Source organism: Carcharodon carcharias, chromosome 13, assembly GCF_017639515.1.
Source record: "Carcharodon carcharias isolate sCarCar2 chromosome 13, sCarCar2.pri, whole genome shotgun sequence".
In the NCBI taxonomy this organism is placed as follows: Eukaryota; Metazoa; Chordata; class Chondrichthyes; order Lamniformes; family Lamnidae; genus Carcharodon; species Carcharodon carcharias.
Window position 1 is genome coordinate 3,880,079 of NC_054479.1, and position 23,214 is coordinate 3,903,292.

General features: G+C 43.0%; 1 protein-coding gene across 1 annotated transcript in view; it reads left to right on the plus strand.

Annotated features, from left to right (window-relative positions):
• adgrd1 (adhesion G protein-coupled receptor D1) overlaps nt 1-23,214 on the plus strand; it is a 324,527-nt gene that overhangs the window by 78,163 nt on the left and 223,150 nt on the right. Inside the window, exons 4-10 of the mRNA XM_041202315.1 lie at nt 6,985-7,107; nt 7,638-7,814; nt 15,861-16,118; nt 16,468-16,550; nt 16,710-16,862; nt 18,596-18,655; nt 20,688-20,808. Of these exons, the coding sequence (XP_041058249.1) occupies nt 6,985-7,107; nt 7,638-7,814; nt 15,861-16,118; nt 16,468-16,550; nt 16,710-16,862; nt 18,596-18,655; nt 20,688-20,808 (975 nt within the window). The remainder of the gene's footprint in view (nt 1-6,984; nt 7,108-7,637; nt 7,815-15,860; nt 16,119-16,467; nt 16,551-16,709; nt 16,863-18,595; nt 18,656-20,687; nt 20,809-23,214) is intronic.

Here is a 23,214-nt window from a genome sequence, read left to right on the forward strand (position 1 = left end):
GTATATCCCAGTTATATTGGGGTACAGTCCCATAATTATATCCAAGGTATATTAGGGTACAGTCCAATAATTATACCCCAGATATACTGGGGTACAGGTTCTCAATTATATCCCAGGTATATTGGGGTACAGTCCCATAATTATATGCCAAGTATATTGGTGTACAGTCCCAAAATTATACCCCAGGTATATTGGGGTGCAGTCGCATAATTATATCCCAGGTATATTGGGGTACAGTGCCATAATTATATCCCAGGTATATTGGGGTACAGTCCCATAATTATATCCCAGGTATATTGGCTACAGTTCCATAATTATATCCCAGATATATTGGGGTACAGTCCCATAATTATATCCCAGCTACACTGGTGTACAGTCCCATAATTATATCCCAGGTATATTGGGGTACAGTCCCATAATTATATCCCAGGTATACTGGGGTACAGTTCCATAACTATATCTCAGATATATTGGGGTACAGTCTCATAATTATATCCCAGGTATATTGGGGTACAGTCCAATAATTATACCATAGGTATATTGGGGAGCAGTTCTATAATATCCCAGGTAATTTAGGTACAGCCCCATAATTATATCCCAGGTATATTGGGCTACAGTTCCATAATTATATCCCAGCTAAACTGGTGTACAGTCCCATAATTATATCCCAGCTACACTGGTGTACAGTCCCATAATTATATCCCAGGTATATTGGGGTGCACTCCCATAATTATATCCCAGGTAAATTGGGCTACAGTCCCATAATTATATCCCAGGTATATTGGGGTATAGTCCCATAATTATACCACAGGTGTATTGGGATAAAGTCCCATAATTATATCCCAGGTATATTGGGGTAAAGTCCCATAATTATATCCCAGGTATATTTGGGTACAGTCCCATAATTATATCCCAGTTATATTGGGGTACAGTCCCATAATTATATCCCAGGTATATTAGGGTACAGTCCAATAATTATACCCCAGATATACCGGGGTACAGGTTCTCAATTATATCCCAGGTATATTGGGGTACAATCCCATAATTATATGCCAAGTATATTGGTGTACTGTCCCAAAATTATATCCCAGGTATATTGGGGTACAGTCCCATAATTATACCACAGGTATATTGGGGAGCAGTTCCATAATATCCCAGGTAAACTGGGTACAGCCCCATAATTATATCCCAGGTATATTGGGGTACAGTCCCATGATTATATCCCAGGTATATTGGGCTACAGTTCCATAATTATATCCCAGATATATTGGGGTACAGTCCCATAATTATATCCCAGCTACACTGGTGTACAGTCCCATAATTATATCCCAGGTATATTGGGGTGCAGTCCCATAGTTATATCCCAGGTAAATTGGGCTACAGTCCCATAATTATATCCCAGGTATTTTGGGGTATAGTCCCATAATTATATCCCAGTTATATTGGGGTAAAGTCCCATAATTATATCCCAGATATATTTGGGTACAGTCCCATAAGTATATCGCAGTTATATTGGGGTACAGTCCCATAATTATATCCCAGGTATATTGGGGTGCAGTCCCATAATTATATCCCAGGTAAATTGGGCTACAGTCCCATAATTATATCCCAGGTATTTTGGGGTATAGTCCCATCATTATATCCCAGGTATATTGGGGTACAGTCCCATAATTATATCCCAGCTATATTGGGGTGCAGTCCCATAATTATATCCCAGTTAATTTGGGCTACAGTCCCATAATTATATCCCAGGTATATTGGGGTATAGTCCCATAATTATACCACAGGTGTATTGGGGTAAAGTCCCATAATTATATCCCAGGTATATTGGGGTACAGTCCCATAATTATATCCCAGCTATATTGGGGTGCAGTCCCATAATTATATCCCAGGTAAATTGGGCTACAGTCCCATAATTATATCCCAGGTATATTGGGGTATAGTCCCATAATTATACCACAGGTGTATTGGGGTAAAGTCCCATAATTATATCCCAGGTATATTGGGGTACAGTCCCATAATTATATCCCAGCTATATTGGGGTGCAGTCCCACAATTATATCCCAGGTAAATTGGGCTACAGTCCCATAATTATATCCCAGGTATATTGGGGTATAGTCCCATAATTATACCACAGGTGTATTGGGGTAAAATCCCATAATTATATCCCAGGTATATTGGGGTACAGTCCCATAATTATATCCTAGGTATACTGGGGTACAGTCCCATAATTATATCCCAGGTATACTGGGGTACAGTTCCATAATTATATCCCAGATATATTGGGGTACAGTCCCATAATTATATGCCAGGTATATTGGGGTATAGTCGCATAATTATATCCCAAGTATATTGGGGTACAGTCCCATAATTATATCCCAGGTATACTGGTGTACAGTTCCATAACTGTATCTCAGATATATTGGGGTACAGTCCCATAATTATATCCCAGGTATATTGGTGTACAGTCCAATAATTATACCACAGGTATATTGGGCAGCAGTTCCATAATAACCCAGGTAAATTAGGTACAGCCCCATAATTATATCCCAGGTATATTGTGGTACAGTCCCATAATTATATCCCAGGTATATTGGGCTACAGTTCCATAATTATATCCCAGATATATTGGGGTACAGTCCCATAATTATATCCCAGCTACACTGGTGTACAGTCCCATAATTATATCCCAGGTATATTGGGGTACAGTCCCATAATTATATCCCAGGTATACTGGGGTACAGTTCCATAACTATATCTCAGATATATTGGGGTACAGTCTCATAATTATATCCCAGGTATATTGGGGTACAGTCCAATAATTATACCATAGGTATATTGGGGAGCAGTTCCATAATATCCCAGGTAAATTAGGTACAGCCCCATAATTATATCCCAGGTATATTGGGCTACAGTTCCATAATTATATCCCAGCTAAACTGGTGTACAGTCCCATAATTATATCCCAGCTACACTGGTGTACAGTCCCATAATTATATCCCAGGTATATTGGGGTGCACTCCCATAATTATATCCCAGGTAAATTGGGCTACAGTCCCATAATTATATCCCAGGTATATTGGGGTATAGTCCCATAATTATACCACAGGTGTATTGGGATAAAGTCCCATAATTATATCCCAGGTATATTGGGGTAAAGTCCCATAATTATATCCCAGGTATATTTGGGTACAGTCCCATAATTATATCCCAGTTATATTGGGGTACAGTCCCATAATTATATCCCAGGTATATTAGGGTACAGTCCAATAATTATACCCCAGATATACCGGGGTACAGGTTCTCAATTATATCCCAGGTATATTGGGGTACAATCCCATAATTATATGCCAAGTATATTGGTGTACTGTCCCAAAATTATATCCCAGGTATATTGGGGTACAGTCCCATAATTATACCACAGGTAAATTGGGGAGCAGTTCCATAATATCCCAGGTAAACTGGGTACAGCCCCATAATTATATCCCAGGTATACTGGGGTACAGTCCCATGATTATATCCCAGGTATATTGGGCTACAGTTCCATAATTATATCCCAGATATATTGGGGTACAGTCCCATAATTATATCCCAGCTACACTGGTGTACAGTCCCATAATTATATCCCAGGTATATTGGGGTGCAGTCCCATAATTATATCCCAGCTAAATTGGGCTACAGTCCCATAATTATATCCCAGGTATTTTGGGGTATAGTCCCATAATTATATCCCAGCTATATTGGGGTGCAGTCCCATAATTATATCCCAGTTAATTTGGGCTACAGTCCCATAATTATATCCCAGGTATATTGGGGTATAGTCCCATAATTATACCACAGGTGTATTGGGGTAAAGTCCCATAATTATATCCCAGGTATATTGGGGTACAGTCCCATAATTATATCCCAGCTATATTGGGGTGCAGTCCCATAATTATATCCCAGGTAAATTGGGCTACAGTCCCATAATTATATCCCAGGTATATTGGGGTATAGTCCCATAATTATACCACAGGTGTATTGGGGTAAAGTCCCATAATTATATCCCAGGTATATTGGGGTACAGTCCCATAATTATATCCCAGCTATATTGGGGTGCAGTCCCACAATTATATCCCAGGTAAATTGGGCTACAGTCCCATAATTATATCCCAGGTATATTGGGGTATAGTCCCATAATTATACCACAGGTGTATTGGGGTAAAATCCCATAATTATATCCCAGGTATATTGGGGTACAGTCCCATAATTATATCCTAGGTATACTGGGGTACAGTCCCATAATTATATCCCAGGTATACTGGGGTACAGTTCCATAATTATATCCCAGATATATTGGGGTACAGTCCCATAATTATATGCCAGGTATATTGGGGTATAGTCGCATAATTATATCCCAAGTATATTGGGGTACAGTCCCATAATTATATCCCAGGTATACTGGTGTACAGTTCCATAACTGTATCTCAGATATATTGGGGTACAGTCCCATAATTATATCCCAGGTATATTGGTGTACAGTCCAATAATTATACCACAGGTATATTGGGCAGCAGTTCCATAATAACCCAGGTAAATTAGGTACAGCCCCATAATTATATCCCAGGTATATTGTGGTACAGTCCCATAATTATATCCCAGGTATATTGGGCTACAGTTCCATAATTATATCCCAGATATATTGGGGTACAGTCCCATAATTATATCCCAGCTACACTGGTGTACAGTCCCATAATTATATCCCAGGTATATTGGGGTGCACTCCCATAATTATATCCCAGGTAAATTGGGCTACAGTCCCATAATTATATCCCAGGTATATTGGGGTATAGTCCCATAATTATACCACAGGTGTATTGGGATAAAGTCCCATAATTATATCCCAGGTATATTGGGGTACAGTCCCATAATTATATCCCAGGTATATTTGGGTACAGTCCCATAATTATATCCCAGTTATATTGGGGTACAGTCCCATAATTATATCCCAGGTATATTAGGGTACAGTCCAATAATTATACCCCAGATATACCGGGGTACAGGTTCTCAATTATATCCCAGGTATATTGGGGTACAATCCCATAATTATATGCCAAGTATATTGGTGTACTGTCCCAAAATTATATCCCAGGTATATTGGGGTACAGTCCCATAATTATACCACAGGTATATTGGGGAGCAGTTCCATAATATCCCAGGTAAACTGGGTACAGCCCCATAATTATATCCCAGGTATATTGGGGTACAGTCCCATGATTATATCCCAGGTATATTGGGCTACAGTTCCATAATTATATCCCAGATATATTGGGGTACAGTCCCATAATTATATCCCAGCTACACTGGTGTACAGTCCCATAATTATATCCCAGGTATATTGGGGTGCAGTCCCATAATTATATCCCAGGTAAATTGGGCTACAGTCCCATAATTATATCCCAGGTATTTTGGGGTATAGTCCCATAATTATATCCCAGTTATATTGGGGTAAAGTCCCATAATTATATCCCAGGTATATTTGGGTACAGTCCCATAAGTATATCCCAGTTATATTGGGGTACAGTCCCATAATTATATCCAAGGTATATTAGGGTACAGTCCAATAATTATACCCCAGATATACTGGGGTACAGGTTCTCAATTATATCCCAGGTATATTGGGGTACAGTCCCATAATTATATGCCAAGTATATTGGTGTACAGTCCCAAAATTATACCCCAGGTATATTGGGGTGCAGTCCCATAATTATATCCCAGGTATATTGGGGTACAGTGCCATAATTATATCCCAGGTATATTGGGGTACAGTCCCATAATTATATCCCAGGTATATTGGGGTACAGTCCCATAATTATATCCCAGGTATATTGGGGTACAGTCCCATAATTATATCCCAGGTATACTGGGGTACAGTCCCATAATTATATCCTAGGTATATTGTGGTAATTTTCCATAATATCCCAGGTATATTGGGGTACAGTTCCATAATTATATCCCAGGTATACCTGGGTGCAGTCCCATAATTATACCCCAGACATATTGGGGTACAGTCCCATAATTATATCCCAGGTATATTGGGGTACAGTTCCATAATTTATGTCCCAGGTATATTGGGGTACAGTCCCATAATTATGTCCCAGGTATATTGGGGTACAGTCCCATAATTTATGTCGCAGGTATATTGGGGTACTGTTCCATAATTTTTATCCCAGGTATACTGGGGTACAGTCCCATAATTATATCCTAGGTATATTGGGGTAATTTTCCATAATATCCCAGGTATATTGGGGTACAGTTCCATAATTATATCCCAGGTATACCGGGGTGCAGTCCCATAATTATACCCCAGACATATTGGGGTTCAGTCCCATAATTATATCCCAGGTATATTGGGGTACAGTCCCATATTTTATGTCCCAGGTATATTGGGGTACAGTCCCATAATTATGTCCCAGGTATATTGGGGTACAGTCCCATAATTATACCCCCAGTACACTGGGGTACAGTTTCTCAATTATATCCCAGCTGTGAATTTTGTCACACCTCCTGCCTGGTACAACTGCAGTCCCCATGGCTGCAAAAAGTTTTTGCAAAATCTGCAATTCTGTGTTGAACAGTTAGAGTTGCCAACTCTAATATGACATATTCCTAAAGGGTTCATCATATGAACTCCAACTTCCTCTCGCCCCACACTCCCGCCATGGGCCTCGTCCTGCAGTGCCCATTTCCCCCAGCCAATCAGAAAGCAAGCAGGCTTCTTGATTGCACGCTGGGGATGACTTGTGAATGTCAAACAGCCCTTTCTCCGTCTCAAATCCTTTTATAACTAGTAAGGATGTTTTTTTTCCCCTGTTACTCGTAGATGTCCTAGAGGTTAATCTTTAATTGCTGGGATTCCAGGGTTAATCCAGGAAGGTTGGAAGCTCTCTTAACCATTCAGTCGCCAATAGTCAATCTGTAAACCTTTGCTCTTTTCTTTTTCAGATATAGTTGAGGGAGTTGTTAACAAGGGGATTTACCTCAATGGAGATTCGGGTGGTACTTTCCTACACTTTGGAAGCTACAAAAACTCCTGCATTAGTGACCCAGCACAATGCAGTGAGGCAGGTTGGTTTCAGTTGCCTTTCTCCCGCCACTTCGACAACCTTGGGATGTCCTAAAACGCCGTTGACACATTTTTTTTTAAAATTTGGCACTGTTGCAAAGCAGGAAATGTAGCAACAATGTGCGCCCAGCAAGTTCCCACAAAGGGCAATGAGGCAATGCTCCGGATCGTACATTTTTCATTGACGTTGTTTGAGGGATAATTATCGTCCAGGGTTAGGGAGGTTGGGTTTTCAGTGACAGTCAGGCATTTTGTTTTGCTTCTCCTACATAAATAACCAGATAATAGTTCAGGATGTTTTGGAATGGCATTTGAGCAGATAACGCCTGGACGCTCAATGGCCGGTGCACCCAACAGCTTGAATAAAAGTTCGAGTTGCCACTTGGCATTAGCCCCACTCCTATCTCTCTCTCTCTCTGCACCTTTCAACGTTTGTGCGATCAGCCCTCATACCAGCCGCAAAATGATGGCAATTTCTACCTTCTGCTCACTATTGCTATAGGTTTAATCATTTTGTCCAACTTCCCTTCAGGTGTCACCTTCTCCTTCTTCTGGAAGAACCTGGAGAAGCCGTCCCGGTTGGCGACTGCCTCTGGGGGGAAGGTGCTGTCAAATGGATTCTCCATCTGTGCAGATGTTAACGGAGGCTATGTCGAATTTTACACTCGCCAAACCTTACGCAGGTGGAAAGCAACGATAAGCCCACCAGGTAAGAATGGGGTTGAGAAACTTATCAGCCGTGATTGAATGGCGGAGCAGACTCGATGGGCCGAATGGCCTACCTTCTGCTCCTATGTCTTATGGTCTCATGGCTTAAGAAATGTTTCCCTCTCTAATTTTTGTAACTTTGTGGGCCCCTTGCTTTAAGTGTCCTTTCAGTCACGGGGGAGAATCTTCGGCTCGGCGAGCAGGGGCGAGGTATAAAATGACGCGGGGTGATGTCAGGCGCGTGTCCCGAGCGCCATTTAGATTTTCAGTTCGGTGGGCGCGCAACTGACTTGACTGTGCGCCCGACGGACTGTCAAAGGCCTATTAAGGCCATTTACCTAACAATAAAAATAATTAACGGAGCTGCCCGTCCAACCTTAAGGTTGGTGGGTGGACAGGCGAAGAGCGGGTGATGATTTTAAATTTTCTCAAAAATTTTTATTGAAATTAATGCATGCGCCTCAGCTCATGTGACAGTTTCACATGGGGGGGACCCGTCATAAAACTTTTCTCAATACTTTATTGGACCGGTAAAACTGAAAACTAATCTCCCTGAGGCAGCTCCCTAGCCTGAGGGAGATTTGCTGTGCTCTTTTGCGAGCGTGCCGGAAAGGATGTAGGCCCCAACTCAGTGAATCCCCCCCACCACCCCCCCACCCCCCACCCCACACAATCACCCTGACGGGAGGGGAAATTCTACCCGTGAGCTGCTGGTAACGCTCACCAGTGCCGCAGGTTTTCAAACTATTTCTGTGGAATTCTCATAGTCGTTGAACTCATCAAGACCCTGTCTGTCCTTAGATTTGTGCGTTGTCCCCACTTGTTTATTTATTCCCGATTATTGCTCCTGCTGCTTTTTTTGCTAATGTCGCCCTTTTTTCTAATGCCTACCTTTGGGTAGGTGAGACTATCTGTTAGAAGTTAGGACAAGGTTCTCCCAGAAATCTGTCAGGATTTGCCGTGGGTTTACTGGAGCACAGAAACCCAGGAATGTGAGACCCCAGGTCCCCCCGATTCACCGTCTCCAGCCCTGGTGGTCACATGATACAGTGACGGTGGAGTTATTGGCCAATCGCAGTGATCAGTCTCTATCAACAAGTCTACAGTAGAGCTAAATATGAGGGGGCGGATTTTCATCCTGAAGGTGGGTAGAGGGAGACAGAAAAATTCCCAGCTTGCTCTGTCCACCTTGGGAGAAAGTGCCTGCAAGGACAGAATTTTCATTGCAATGAGTTGGAGGGTGGGTGCGGGCTGCAGCTGTGCCAGCAGACCTGGGAAAAGGTCCAGAGGCAGCCGTAAGAGCTGCTGAGTGCCATGTGGAGTGAGGTGGGGGGGAGGTGGGGGGCAGGGGACAGTTTAAAAGACCCACCTCAGTGCTGTGGGACTATGTCCCAGTTGTGAAAAAAAAGGAAAGGCCCTCGAGCCCTTATTCCTCTAATCCCCTAACACCCCTTGCACTCTCCCCATGCTCTATCCATGTCACCTCATGATCCTCGCCCATCCCCTGTGGCTCCTCGTGTCAAGTTATGCCCCCCAATCACTCCTATGGCACCCCCCCCACACCAAGGTATGGTACCTCCAAGCCCAGTCACCCACTATACACTGAATAGAAGCAATGAACGCTATAGTGATTGTAGGATGTATAAAAATGAAAAAAAAATGTTATTCACTGATAAATTCCCATTTTTAAAAAGAAACTCCTTTTTACTACAGCCCAATAAAAGTGTCAATCATCCACACCCTTTAAAATATGGATAGCTGAAACAGCAAGCACTTGAAACCTCTTCATATTGTGTAAATAATCATTGTGAATTGGACAGCATAGATCCAAGAGCCAGAGAAGTAAATCAAGCATTTTCTTTCCCCTGGGGCTCAGATGTTTCATCAGGCTAATGAATGTTTTGCCTCTCAGTCAAGAATACATAATGAGGCTTGGCTGAGAGCCCAGAAATCCATTAGAGCATTGAAACACCTGAGCTCCAGGGAAAACATTGCTTGATTGACAGCTCTGGCTCTCTGATTTAAGCTGTCCATTTCACAGTGTTCATTTACACAAGATAAAGAGGTTTCAAGTGCTTGCTGTTTCCACTATCAATACTTTAAAGGATATCGATGATTGACACTTTTATTGGGCTGTAATAAAAAGGAATTTTTTTTTAAAGGAAGTGGAAAGTTATCAATGAATAACTTCTTTAAAGCATTTTTAACGCATCCTACTGTCACTATAGTGTTCATTGCTTCTATATAGTGGGTAGTCGGTGAATGGGTATGGAAGTGCCACATTTTGCCATAGGGGGCACGAGGAGAATCTTTTGAACTTGCCTTTGAAAAGGTCCCCTCATGCAGACTATGGTTCAGGCACATCTGAAGCAGCGTGAACCATAACTCTTTGAAAAACTGACCTGACTCCATGAAAATTGCGGATGAGTAAGATATGCTTATTCTCTCAATGGGAACCAGCCAGGTCAGGAGTGCAGGGTGTGGGCTTGCAACCAGAACCACTGAAAGGCAAGATTAAAAAGCAGCTTAAAAATCGGAAGTCCGGGGAATGGTATCAGGAAATCCCGAAGTTGGGACCTGCCCTCCATTTTTAAAGGGCTCCCGGTCACCCCAACTCAGTGAAAATCTGGGTAGAGGTGAGGAGACTCCCTAGTGGGTGGAAAGCTTTGGGATCCATATTCCACAGTCACCTGTTCCAATCACACTCCACTCACATACGTCAGGACGTCAATTACTGAAGGACATCTCTCAAACTTGCATTTGAATACATCAACCCTAGTGGTTTCCACTGACGTTGAAAGATGACCCAGCGAGAGAAACTGAGCTTGGTTTAAGACCACGTGTAAGAATTATTGGTGGAGTCAGTCTTTCCTGAAAGTCTTAATTGAAAGGAGCCTGGACAAGGAGTTCTTGTACTGTGGCTGGTAGGAACCTGATTGATGGACAGTACACGTAGCATGAGATTGTCTGTAGGAACCTTATTACAATCGTTGTTGTGAACTTCAATTCCAGTTTGAACAATGGTGATAACGTTAAAGTGGCTAGTTAGTGAACCCAAAGGGAATAGCGCTGAATGTGTATTGTGAGGGAATAGATTCAGTTATGTTCAGCCCTACTGAACAGACCTATTACATTATGGCTTAAAAACAGAATGAAGTCTGAATCCATACTGGGTGAGCTGGAACTTCTTCCCCCCACAACCCCCCACCCCACCTATTCCTGCCTCAACCCCAGCCAAAGAGCTGTTGGGCCTGGGAGTCAATTGAAAAGGTCAAAGGCTGTGATCAATAGATTTTTGCTGAGTAAGGATCTTGAGGGATTATGGAATCAAGGCTCGTAAATGGTTGAGGTACATAACATACGAACAGACGAATTAGGGGCAGGAGTAGGCCACTCAGCCCCTCGAGCTTGCTCCCCCATTCAGTAAGGTCATGGCTGATCTGATTGTAACCTCAGCCCCACATTCCTGCCTACCCCCAATAACCTTTCACCCCTTTGTTAATCAAGAAGCTATCTAGCTCTGCCTTAAAAATATTCAAATACTTTGCTTCCACTGACTTTTGAGGAAGAGAATTCCAAAGATTCACAACCCTCTGAGAGAAACTAAACTAAAATGGCAGGGGGATGGGAACCTATGCAAGGAGTCAGAGGAGGGGGAATCGAAGACAAGGACAAAAGACAGAAAGGGGAATAAGAAAAGTGATGGTCAAAGAAATCAAGGGCAAGAATCAAACAGGGCCTCAGTGAAAAATAGTGGGAACAGGACAAGTAATGTTAAAAAAGACAAGCCTTTGTGCCTTAACGCGAGGAGCATTCGCAATAAAGTGGATGAATTAACCGTGCAAATAGATGTAAACAGGTATGATATAGTCCGGGTTACAGAGACATGGCTGCAGGGTGACCAGGGATGGGAACTGACCGTCCAGGGGTATTCAGTATTTAGAAAGGACAGACAAGAAGGAAAAGGTAGTGGAGTTGCATTGCTGGTTAAAGAGGAAATTAATGCAATAGTGAGGAAAGATATTAGCTCCGACGATGTAGAATCAGTATGGGTAGAGCTGAGAAACACCAAGGGACAAAAAATATTGGTGGGGGTTGTATATGGACCCCCAAACTGTAGTGATGTTGGGAATGGCATTAAACAGGAAATTAGAAGCGCGTGTAATAAAGGAACATCTGTAATTATGGGTGACTTTAAGTCGCTTGCTTGTCCCTACAACCACCACCCCCCACCCCCCCACCTTAAACCAGCTTATATTTCACCCCTCTCCTATTTTTACTTAGTTCTGTTGAAGGGTCATGAGGACTCGAAACGTCAACTTTGTTCTCCGCTGATTCTGCCAGACCTGGAGAGTGATGTAGTTGATTCTGAGACTTGGGTCCTGAATCTTAAAAAAAAGGAACTACGATGGTATGAGGTGCGAGTTAACTATGAGGGATTGGGAAACGTTACTTAAAGGGATGACAGTGGATAGGCAATGGCAAACATTCAAAGAGCACATGGGTGAACTGCAACAATTGTTTATTCCTGTCTGGCGCAAAAGTAAAACAGGAAAGGTGGCCAAACCTTGGCTTACAAGGGAAATGAAAGATAGTATTAGATCCAAGGAAGAGGCATACAAATTGGCCAGAAAATACAACAAACCTGAGGATTGGGAGCAGTTTAGAATTCAGCAAAGGAGGACCAAGGGATTGATTAAGAAGGGGAAAATAGAGTACGAGAGTAAGCTTGCGGGGAACATAAAAACTGACTGTAAAAGTTTCTATAGGTATGTGAAGAGAAAAAGATTGGTGAAGACAAATGTAGGTCCCTTACAGTCAGAAACAGGGGAATTTATAATGGGGAACAAAGAAACAGCTGGCCAACTAAATACATACTTTGGTTCTGTCTTCACAAAGGAGGACACTAATATCATACCAGAAATGTTGGGGAACACATGGTTTAGTGAGAGGGAGGAACTGAAAGAAACAGTATTAGTAAGGAAATGGTGTTGGTGAAATTGATGGGATTGAAGGCCGAAAAATCCCTGGGGCCTGATAATCTAAATCCCAGAGTACTTAAGGAAGTGGCCCTAGAAATAGTGGATGCATTGGTGGTCATCTTCCGAGATTCTATAGACTTTGGATTGGACGATAGCTAATGTAACCCCACTATTTAAAAAGGGAGGCAGAGAGAAAACAGGGAATTATAGACCAGTCAGCCTGACGTCAGTAGAGGGAAAATTCTAGAGTCCATTATAAAAGATTTAATAGCTGAGCATGTGGAAAACAGTGGCAGAATCGGACAGAGTCAGCATGGATTTACGAAAGGGAAATCATGCCTGACAAATCTACTGGAATTTTGCGAGGATGTAACTAGTAGAGTTGTTGAGGGGGAGCCAGTGGATGTGGTTTATTTAGACTTTCAGAAGGCTTTTGACAAAGTCCCATATAAGAGATTGGCGTGTAAGATTAAAGCACTTGGGATTGGGGGTAGTGTGTTGAGATGGATAGAAAACTGGTTGGCAGACAAGAAACAAAGAGTAGGACTAACGAGTCTTTTTCCGAATGACAGGCAGTGATTAGTGGGGCACCACAGGGATCGGTGCTGGGACCCCAGTTATTCACAATATATATTAATGATTTAGATGAGGAAATTAAATGTAATATCTCCAAATTTGCGGATGACACAAAGCTGGGTAGGAGGGTGAGCTGTGAGGAGGATACAGAGATGCTTCAGTGTGATTTGGACAAGCTGAGTTTGTGGGCAAATGAGTGGCAGATGCAGTATAATGCGGATAAATGTGAGGTTATCCACTTTGGTAGCAAAAACAGGAAGGCAGATTATTATCTGAATGGCTATAAATTGAGAGAGGGGAATGTGCAACGAGACCTGGGTGTCCTTGTACACCAGTCGCTGAAGGTAAGCATGTAGGTGCAGCAGGCGGTAAAGAAGGCAAGTGGTATGTTGGCCTTCATAGCCAGAGGGTTCAAGTACAGGAACAGGGATGTCTTGCTGCAATTATACAGAGCCTTGGTGAGACCACACCTAGAATATTGTGTGCAGTTTTGGTCTCCTTATCTGAGGAAGGATGTACTTGCTATAGAGGGAGTGCAGCAAAGGTTTACCAGACTGATTCCTGGGATGGAGGGACTGACATATGAGGAGAGATTGAGTCGATTAGGATTATATTCACTGGAGTTCAGAAGAATGAGGGGGGATCTCATAGAAACCTATAAAATTCTAACAGGACTGGACAGGATAGATGCAGGAAAGATGTTCCTGGTGGTGGAGGAGTCCAGAACCAGGGGTCACAGTCTGAGGATATGGGGTGGAACATTTAGGACTGAGATGAGGAGAAATTTCTTCACCCAGAGAGTGGTGAACCTGTGGAATTCGCTACCACAGAAAGTAGTTGAGACCAAAACATTGTATATTTTCAAGAAAGAGTTAGATATAACTCTTGGGGTGAAAGGGATCAAAGGCTATGGGGAGAAAGTGGGAGCAGGTTATTGAGTTGGATGATCAGCCATGATCATAATGAATGGCAGAGCAGACTCAAAGGGCCGAATGGCCTCCTCCTGCTCCTAGTTTCTACGTTCTATGTTTCTATCTCTGTCTGAAATGAGCGACCCCTTATATTTAAACAGTGCATCTTGGTTCTAGATTCTCCCACAAAAAGAAACTTCCTCTCCACATCCACCCTGTCAAGACCCCTCAGAATCTTAAAGATTTCAATTAAGTTGCCTCTTACTCTTCTATCACCTCACTGAACAGGCTCAAGGAGCTGAATGGCCTCCTCCTGTTCCAACATCCCCCGGAACATTAGTAGGAGCGTAACAATGGCCAAAATTAGCCCCACGTTTTCCTCTAATTGTTTTAATTATTGCACTGTCTGTAGCCTTTCCTTCTGAACTATTAATCACTTCTGGCTAATGCCACACAGACGCATATACAAATCCACTCTGTGATCAGATTCCCTGCCAACTGAAGGACCTGGAGAGAATTATAACAAAATGATTCAGGGAGAGAAGAATGAAACAGCAACTGATGCCAATTGACAGTGAAACACACAGGAGAACAAATGCCTGAAAGTGCTTCCAAGGCAGTCATTTCAGTGAGGGGGGTTAACTGAAACTCAAAATGAGATTACTGCCTTCAAATTATTCTCTAGTCCCTGTTAGTTATTCATTTTTCTGTATATGCTATGTAGCCTTTGAGAAAGTTTCATTTTACTTGCTCTGCCGTTCACCATCTCTGCTTTCCATTGAGAAATTTTGGCTGTGTTTCTGTGGTTTAATTAACGTGGAACTGTTTTATAGAGAGTCCAGTAGGGAATAAAGAATTTATTTAAACTGTATGAAGTTACAGCTCACCAGGTGCAGCTATTCAAGAAGAAAGTCATGAGAAATTGTGCCAATGTGACTTTAAAGTTGGTTTTTAAACAATATTGGGCTTGGAATTTCTCTTTGGCTGCCCTTGATTGAGTTTCGTTGGGAGGACAGAGGGCTAGCTTCACAAGGTTGCCTGTACGTTTGTGAGCACTCAGCTGTTACTGTGCCTTTACTTTATAATCATTTATTTTCTACCATCAGAAATGTGCTAATATTGCAGAGTAACCACGTTTATTAATTTGTGTGCCTGTCAGCCTGTGTCCCGTCAGGTGTGTATCCATCTGTCACTGTATGTCTATGTCTGCATGTCTGTATTTGTGTGTGTTGATCTGGGCCTGTATATGTCTATGTCACAGGCATGTGGTCACGTGTTGTGTGTGTGCATGTGGTTGTGTGCTTGTATGTACGTGTGTGGATGTAGTTGTGGGTTTACTTGCCACTCACCAACATGCACATCGACTTTGTGCCATCTTTAATAAGTTAAAAGTTCTGAGCCTCCAGATTCCCTGATAACTTGTTTGCAAACAAATTAAGTTCTGAGAAATGTCTGACTCATAGCAGTAAAACCTGGTTTAAACCTGAGAGTCAAGCAAGTAAAGATTTGAAAAGCCAAAGGGTACAACAGTGCAGAACTTTGTGTGAAGGGATTCATTTAGGCTTCCCTGCTTTGCAGGTCCTGAATGGACACACATTCTGTTCACCTGGACACCTGACGATGGCCTGAAGATTTATGTTAATGGCACATTCAGCACCAATGACACCTATGGGAAGCTGGCACCAGACTATGAAAGCCAGTACGCTAACCTGGTGGTCGGAACAAAGAATGAGCAGTCCTACAGTCAGTATGTGACCAGGTCGTTTGATGAGTTTGTGATCTGGGAACGCGCACTCACATCACACGAGGTTCAGCTGTACTACAGTGCCACTACAGGTAAACTAAAGAGAGAGAGAGAGAGAAAGCTTGCATTTATATAGCGCCTTTCACCACCTCAGGATGTCCCAAAGCCTTGTCCCTGTTATATCACAACGCTGACTATACTTTGAAAAGTTACAGCATTTGCTGTAAAAGGCTCTGGGACAGCAGGAGGCCATAAAAGGCAGGATCTGAATGAAAGTGTTTTTTTTTATATGGGAAATGTTCTTCTGTAGAGTGGATCGTGGCCTTTTTTATCGATCTTTTTAAACTGCCACAGAAGACCAGAAAATGACGTGTAATAAAACACTCAAACAAATAATGGAAAACCCATGAACGACTGTGTCCATCCATGCTCTCTCCCCAGGCCTTCCTGTTTGCACAACTGAGAGTGTGTCTGTACCACCCCCCGGGGAGTTGGAGTCTGGCTCTGCCACAACAGATACTTCAGTAAGTCTCCAAATCCAGAATTTATTTTGTTTGGAATAACTCCCTGAACTGTTCCCGAGGTTGGATGGGGCGGGGTGGTGTGGGTGGGTGGGGGAGGAGGGTATTTGAGTGAAATGTTTGTGATACGATCCCATTCCAAATGTTCTTTATTCATTTCAGCCCTCTGTGGGGACTTATCCCCACGATGTGGTCAACCCAGAAGAGGGAACGGAGAAATTTCAGTATCCAGACACCACTGATGGTTTCCTTGATTCTTCCTTTGTTCTTCCCAATGAAACGTTGCTGCAGCAAAGCGCTTCCAATCTGACTGAGGTAACACTTATTTGTGAATTAATAATCGACCCTTACACTGAGCCCCCTGTGCATGTCATCCTGATGAAAGCAAAGTTTCAGTGCCCGTGCTTTCCAGCCAGTGCCAACATCTTTCTTTTACATCTGGAGGAAAGACCCGGAGATTGAGGTCACGCCGGACTCACTGACAACTTTGCAAAAAGGAGCCGGATTGATATCACTTTGAGAAGTGGGAATCAGGAATCTAGAGAAAGCAAGAGGGGATAGTTCTGGGTCTATTATTCTCTCAGGTATCCTGGGCTCAAGGGTGAGAGGCCGAATCCCGTCATGGCAACTCGACAAAGTTAAGCTGCTGATTGTTACTAAAGCCCATAACATTACAAATAGGAGTGGGAGCCCCCTTGAGTCCGCTGCACCATTCAGTAAGGTCATGGATGATCTTCTACATCAACTCCATCTTCCTTTACTATCTTCATATCCCTTAATCCCCTTGGTATCCAAACATCTAATGGTTATGGTCTTGAATATCTGCAATGACTGAGCATCCAGAACACTCTGGGTTAGAAACTCTAAAGATTCATAATTTCTCCCTATCTCAGTCCTAAATGACCGACCTCTTATCCTGAAATGATGGGCCTTAGTTCTAGACTCTCCATCTAGGGGACACAATCTCTTAGCATCTACCCTGTCAGATCCTCTTAAACTCAAACTTGTTCAACAGTATCCTCAGGTGGTAAATCCTACCAGATATGGGCCTACATGTGACTCCAGTCCCACACAATGAGGTTGATCTTTGATAACCATTGGCTTGGCAGATCCATCTCTCTCACTCCTACTGGAGAGAGTTGGAGGTAGACCAAAGGAGACTTTGTTGGGAGTGCCCATAACCTGAAAACAACCAAAGAGACTTTACAATTAAATGAATAGAATGGGAATCAGGCAGATTCTGTAAAGATGGTACTCGGCTTTACCATATTACCACCTGGGCAATGAAGAGGAAAGTCTACCCCAGTCCTACCTCAGCCCACCTGCCACCGAAAGTCTCGCCCAATAATTTTTTCCCTCCAGGCTTGACTATCCCAATGCCATCTTGGTCAGTGTCCCATCTTGCACCCTCTGTAAACCTAAGCTCATCCAAAACTCACAGCAGGTCTCCTTTACCCATCACCTTCTATGCCCTCTGATCTAAATTGTCACCCAGTCTGGTCAGACATTGTTTTTAAAATTCTCATCCTTGTTTTCAAATTGCTCCATGGACTTCTCCCTCCCTATCTCTGTAATTTCCTCCAGCCCTACAGCCCTGCTTTCATTCTGTACCTCCAGCATTGGCTTCTTCAACATCCCATTTTAATCACCTCATTCTTGGCTCAAAGCTCTGAAATTCACTGCCTGAACCTCTTCACCTCTCTCTCCTCCTTAAGACGCTCCTTAAAACCGACCTTTTTACTTATCCTAATATCTTTTTATGTGGTTCGGCATCAACTCTTGTTTGATAATACTGCTGTAAAGAACCTTGGGGCAATTTACAATGTTAAAAGTGCTATATAAATGCAAGTTGTTGTTGTTGTTGCAATGTGGTGTCATACTCTCTTGTGGAGTCAAGACTTTAATGTTCAAAAAGTTCCCATGGTATCACAGACTATCTGCTGTAACCCCCCCCCAGATGTTGTGCAGGGTAGAGTCTGGCACAGATCATGACACTCCTGTCAGTGGTGGCGATGATATCTAACTGCATTAATTGGTTGCTTTTCTAGAATTTTCTGCAGACTGTTGGTGAAGTTCTGGCCTTGCCCAGTTGGAGTGGAACAGCAGAGGTAAGGAACATTTTGGTGTTGGCCCTGTCAGTCACTGTGTTGAGCAGCTCCTCTTTCAGTTTAAAACCATGGGCTGATACAGTTTGGGGAGATTGTTGACACTTGTCAAAGGTTGTAGAATAGAATGAAACATAGCATTGGGACCAACAGGCGGAGGCCATGTTTTAAGTCTGTGGAGAGTGAGGCACTGCACTACGGACTATAGCATCTTTCACTTCCTGAGTATGTCCCAAAGCGGGTCACCGTGGCTTCACTTCCAAACCAAAATCAAGCAGCAGCTCCTCAGAAGCCTTCATGGAGATGTGGATGGGTCCAGTGTGTACACAGCTGTGAACCCCGTCCAGTGAAAAGAACAACTTTCCTTCACATTCACGGATTTTAAAAAAAATCCCAATTTCCTTTTTAATAAGAATATCTTACATTACGTCTTAGTGGAGAACAAATCGAGGAATATAGCTCTTTGTTGGTCCCCGATGGCTTTTGAACAATTACTGAACTTTGCAGACTTTGAATGCAATTGTGTTGTACAGAAGGAGGCCATTCAGCCCATTGTGTCTGTGCTGGCTTTGTTGGAAGAGCTATTCAGTTAGATGCACTTCCTCACTCTAACCTTCCTGTAGGCCTGCAGTTCAACTCTATAGCAAAACATACTTTGTAAAGGGAGAGGCTGCTCTTTATAAAGGAATGTGTTTGCTGATCTCATTCTACAAGAAGGAAAATCTCCCCACATAGATGACGAATTAGAACAAGTAATTCCACAACTGATGGGTCCCAGTGGGAAGTGGAATTCACCAGGGGTGATCCTGGGTTGTCTAGTTGCACATATTCCTAAAAGTTTCATGTCATGACCTCCCATTTCTCAAAGTAAAAGAGCTCAAAGAAAATGGTTTTTAGAGGAAAAAAAAAACCCTGTGGTTTTGCTGGCACAGTACTCAGGAGAATAATGTCCCATTCCTCGAAACTCCAGGACATGCCGAGAGTGTTAGCAACCAGCAGCTGGGTGGCCCATATCCCAGCATCATCTCAATGTTTTACAAAGAGTAGAGAAACGACATATGTTGGGTGAAAACTGACCCTTTGACATGATCAGCTTGTCCTAATATCTCCTTTACGTGTCTTGGTCTCAAAATTTGCCTGGTTTATGCTCATGTGAAGTACCTGGAAACGTTTCACTGTGTTAAAAGCGATATATAAATGCGAGTAGTTGTTTATTTAGTAGGGCGTGTGTTTTTTTTTGGACTGATCCCCAGAGATAGCAGTTGGAGCATGTTTGTAATTGGAATGCTTAAGACATGAGTACTTACTGACGTAGAGATGGAAACTTCACTGAGAAAGGGAGTGAGATAATTATTTAACAAGGAACGTAAACTATTACAACGAAAGGAGAGGGGGACAGGATTAAATTCCAATAATTCCACGGATAGAGAAGAACAGACAGCACCTTTTCATAATCTCAATGGAGCTCAAAATACTTAACAATACAGTACTTTTAAGGCTTTGCAGAGAAAACAAGCTGGACACTGTAAGATCCCACAAACAGCAATGTGCAGATTCATGTGTTTTGAACCGATAATCCATAACAGCCAGGACACAACGGAGAACTCACTTTGCGCTTTTTCAAAGCAGTGCTGTGGAGTTTTTTATACTCACCTGAGAGGACAGTTAAATATCTTGTCTGAAAGATAGCACCTCTGACAGTGCAGCATTCCCTCAGTGCTGCACTGGAATGTCAAGCTGCATTTTTGGGCTTAAGTCTCTGGGGTGAGGTTTGAACCCTAACTTTCTGACTCAAAGGTAAGAGTGCTACCCACTAAGCCACCACTGACACAGACATGATGGGCTGAATTCCCTCCTTCTATTGTATAATTTGTAGGGTTGTCTCTATTAATTAATTGTGGTTATTTTCATTACTTACTTTATTTTTGCACCATGTTAGTTTTGATTGCAATGCCGAACAAATTGTTTATCTGGTGTCTTGGAAATTTCTCTTCAGAGCAGACATTGCATTTTAATTTTTGTTTTATGCCCCCAGTCTGCGACTGTTGTGAATGGATTGATTGGGATGGTCGACAAGGTCATGATTCACGTGGGAAGTAATCTGGAGGGAAGCCCTACCTCGGTTGTGAGCATCGAGGGAAGATCTGCAGTGGCCGGTGTGTGTTTTAAAGTCTGTTTCTGCCCAGTTGTCTCTTATCCACTCTGCTCCTAGACAAAGGGCAGGGCAGAGAAAGGCGCAGACACACATAGGCATGAACAAACACGCAGAAACGCGCAGACACACATAGGCATGAACAAACACGCAGACACGTGCAGACACACATAGGCATCAACAAACACGCTGACACGCGCAGACACACATAGGCATGAACAAACACGCAGAAACGCGCAGACACACATAGGCATGAACAAACACGCAGACACACATAGGCATGAACAAACACGCAGACACGTGCAGACACACATAGGCATCAACAAACACGCTGACACGCACAGACACACATAGGCATGAACAAACACGCAGAAACACGCAGACACACATAGGCATAAACAAACACGCAGACACACATAGGCATAAACAAACACGCAGACACACATAGACATAAACAAACATGCAGACACACATAGGCATAAACAAACATGCAGACACACATAGGCATGAACAAACACGCAGACACACATAGGCATGAACAAACACGCAGACACGCGCAGACACACATAGGCATAAACAAACATGCCGACACACATAGGCATGAACAAACATGCAGACACACATAGGCATGAACAAACACGCAGACACGCGCAGACACACATAGGCATAAACAAACATGCAGAGACACATAGGCATAAACAAACATGCAGAAACACATAGGCATGAACAAACACGCAGGCACACATAGGCATAAACAAACACGCAGACACACATAGGCATGAACAAACACGCAGAAATGCGCAGACACACATAGGCATGAACAAACACGCAGACACTTGCAGACACACATAGGCATCAAAAAACACGCAGAAACGCGCAGACACACATAGGCATCAACAAACACGCAGACACACATAGGCATGAACAAACACACAGACACGTGCAGACACACATAGGCATCAACAAACACGCAGACACGCGCAGACACACATAGGCAAGAACAAACACGCAGAAACGAGCAGACACACATAGGCATCAACAAAAACGCAGACACGCGCAGACACACATAGGCATCAACAAACACGTAGACACACATAGGCATGAACAAACACGCAGACACACATAGGCATGAACAAACACGCAGACACACATAGGCATGAACAAACACACAGACACACATAGGCATGAACAAACACGTAGACACACATAGGCATGAACAAACACGCAGACACACATAGGCATGAACAAACACGTAGACACACATAGGCATGAACAAACACGCAGACACGCGCAGACACACATAGGCATAAACAAACACATAGACACACATTGGCATGGACAAACATGCACACACATAGGCATAAACAAACACGTAGACACACATAGGCATAAACAAACCCTTAGACACACATAGGCATGAACAAACACGCACACACACATAGGCATGAACAAACACGCAGACACATAGGCATAAACAAACACGCAGACATGCGCAGACACACATAGGCATCAAAAAACATGCAGAAACGCGCAGACACACATAGGCATCAACAAACACGCAGACACACATAGGCATGAACAAACACACAGACACGTGCAGACACACATAGGCATCAACAAACACGCAGACACGCGCAGACACACATAGGCAAGAACAAACACGCAGAAACGAGCAGACACACATAGGCATCAACAAACACGCAGACACGCGCAGACACACATAGGCATGAACAAACACGTAGACACACATAGGCATGAACAAACACGCAGACACACATAGGCATGAACAAACACGTAGACACACATAGGCATGAACAAACACGCAGACACACATAGGCATGAACAAACACGCAGACACACATAGGCATGAACAAACACGTAGACACACATAGGCAAGAACAAACACGCAGACACGCGCAGGCACACATAGGCATAAACAAACACGTAGACACACATTGGCAAGGACAAACATGCACACACATAGGCATAAACAAACACGTAGACACACAAAGGCATAAACAAACACTTAGACACACATAGGCATGAACAAACACGTAGACACACATAGGCATGAACAAACACGCAGACACACATAGGCATGAACAAACACGCAGACACACATAGGCATGAACAAACACGTAGACACACATAGGCATGAACAAACACGCAGACACGCGCAGGCACACATAGGCATAAACAAACACGTAGACACACATTGGCATGGACAAACATGCACACACATAGGCATAAACAAACACGTAGACACACAAAGGCATAAACAAACACTTAGACACACATAGGCATGAACAAACACGCAGACACACATAGGCATGAACAAACACGCAGACACATAGGCATAAACAAACACGCAGACATGCGCAGACACACATAGGCATGAACAAACACGCAG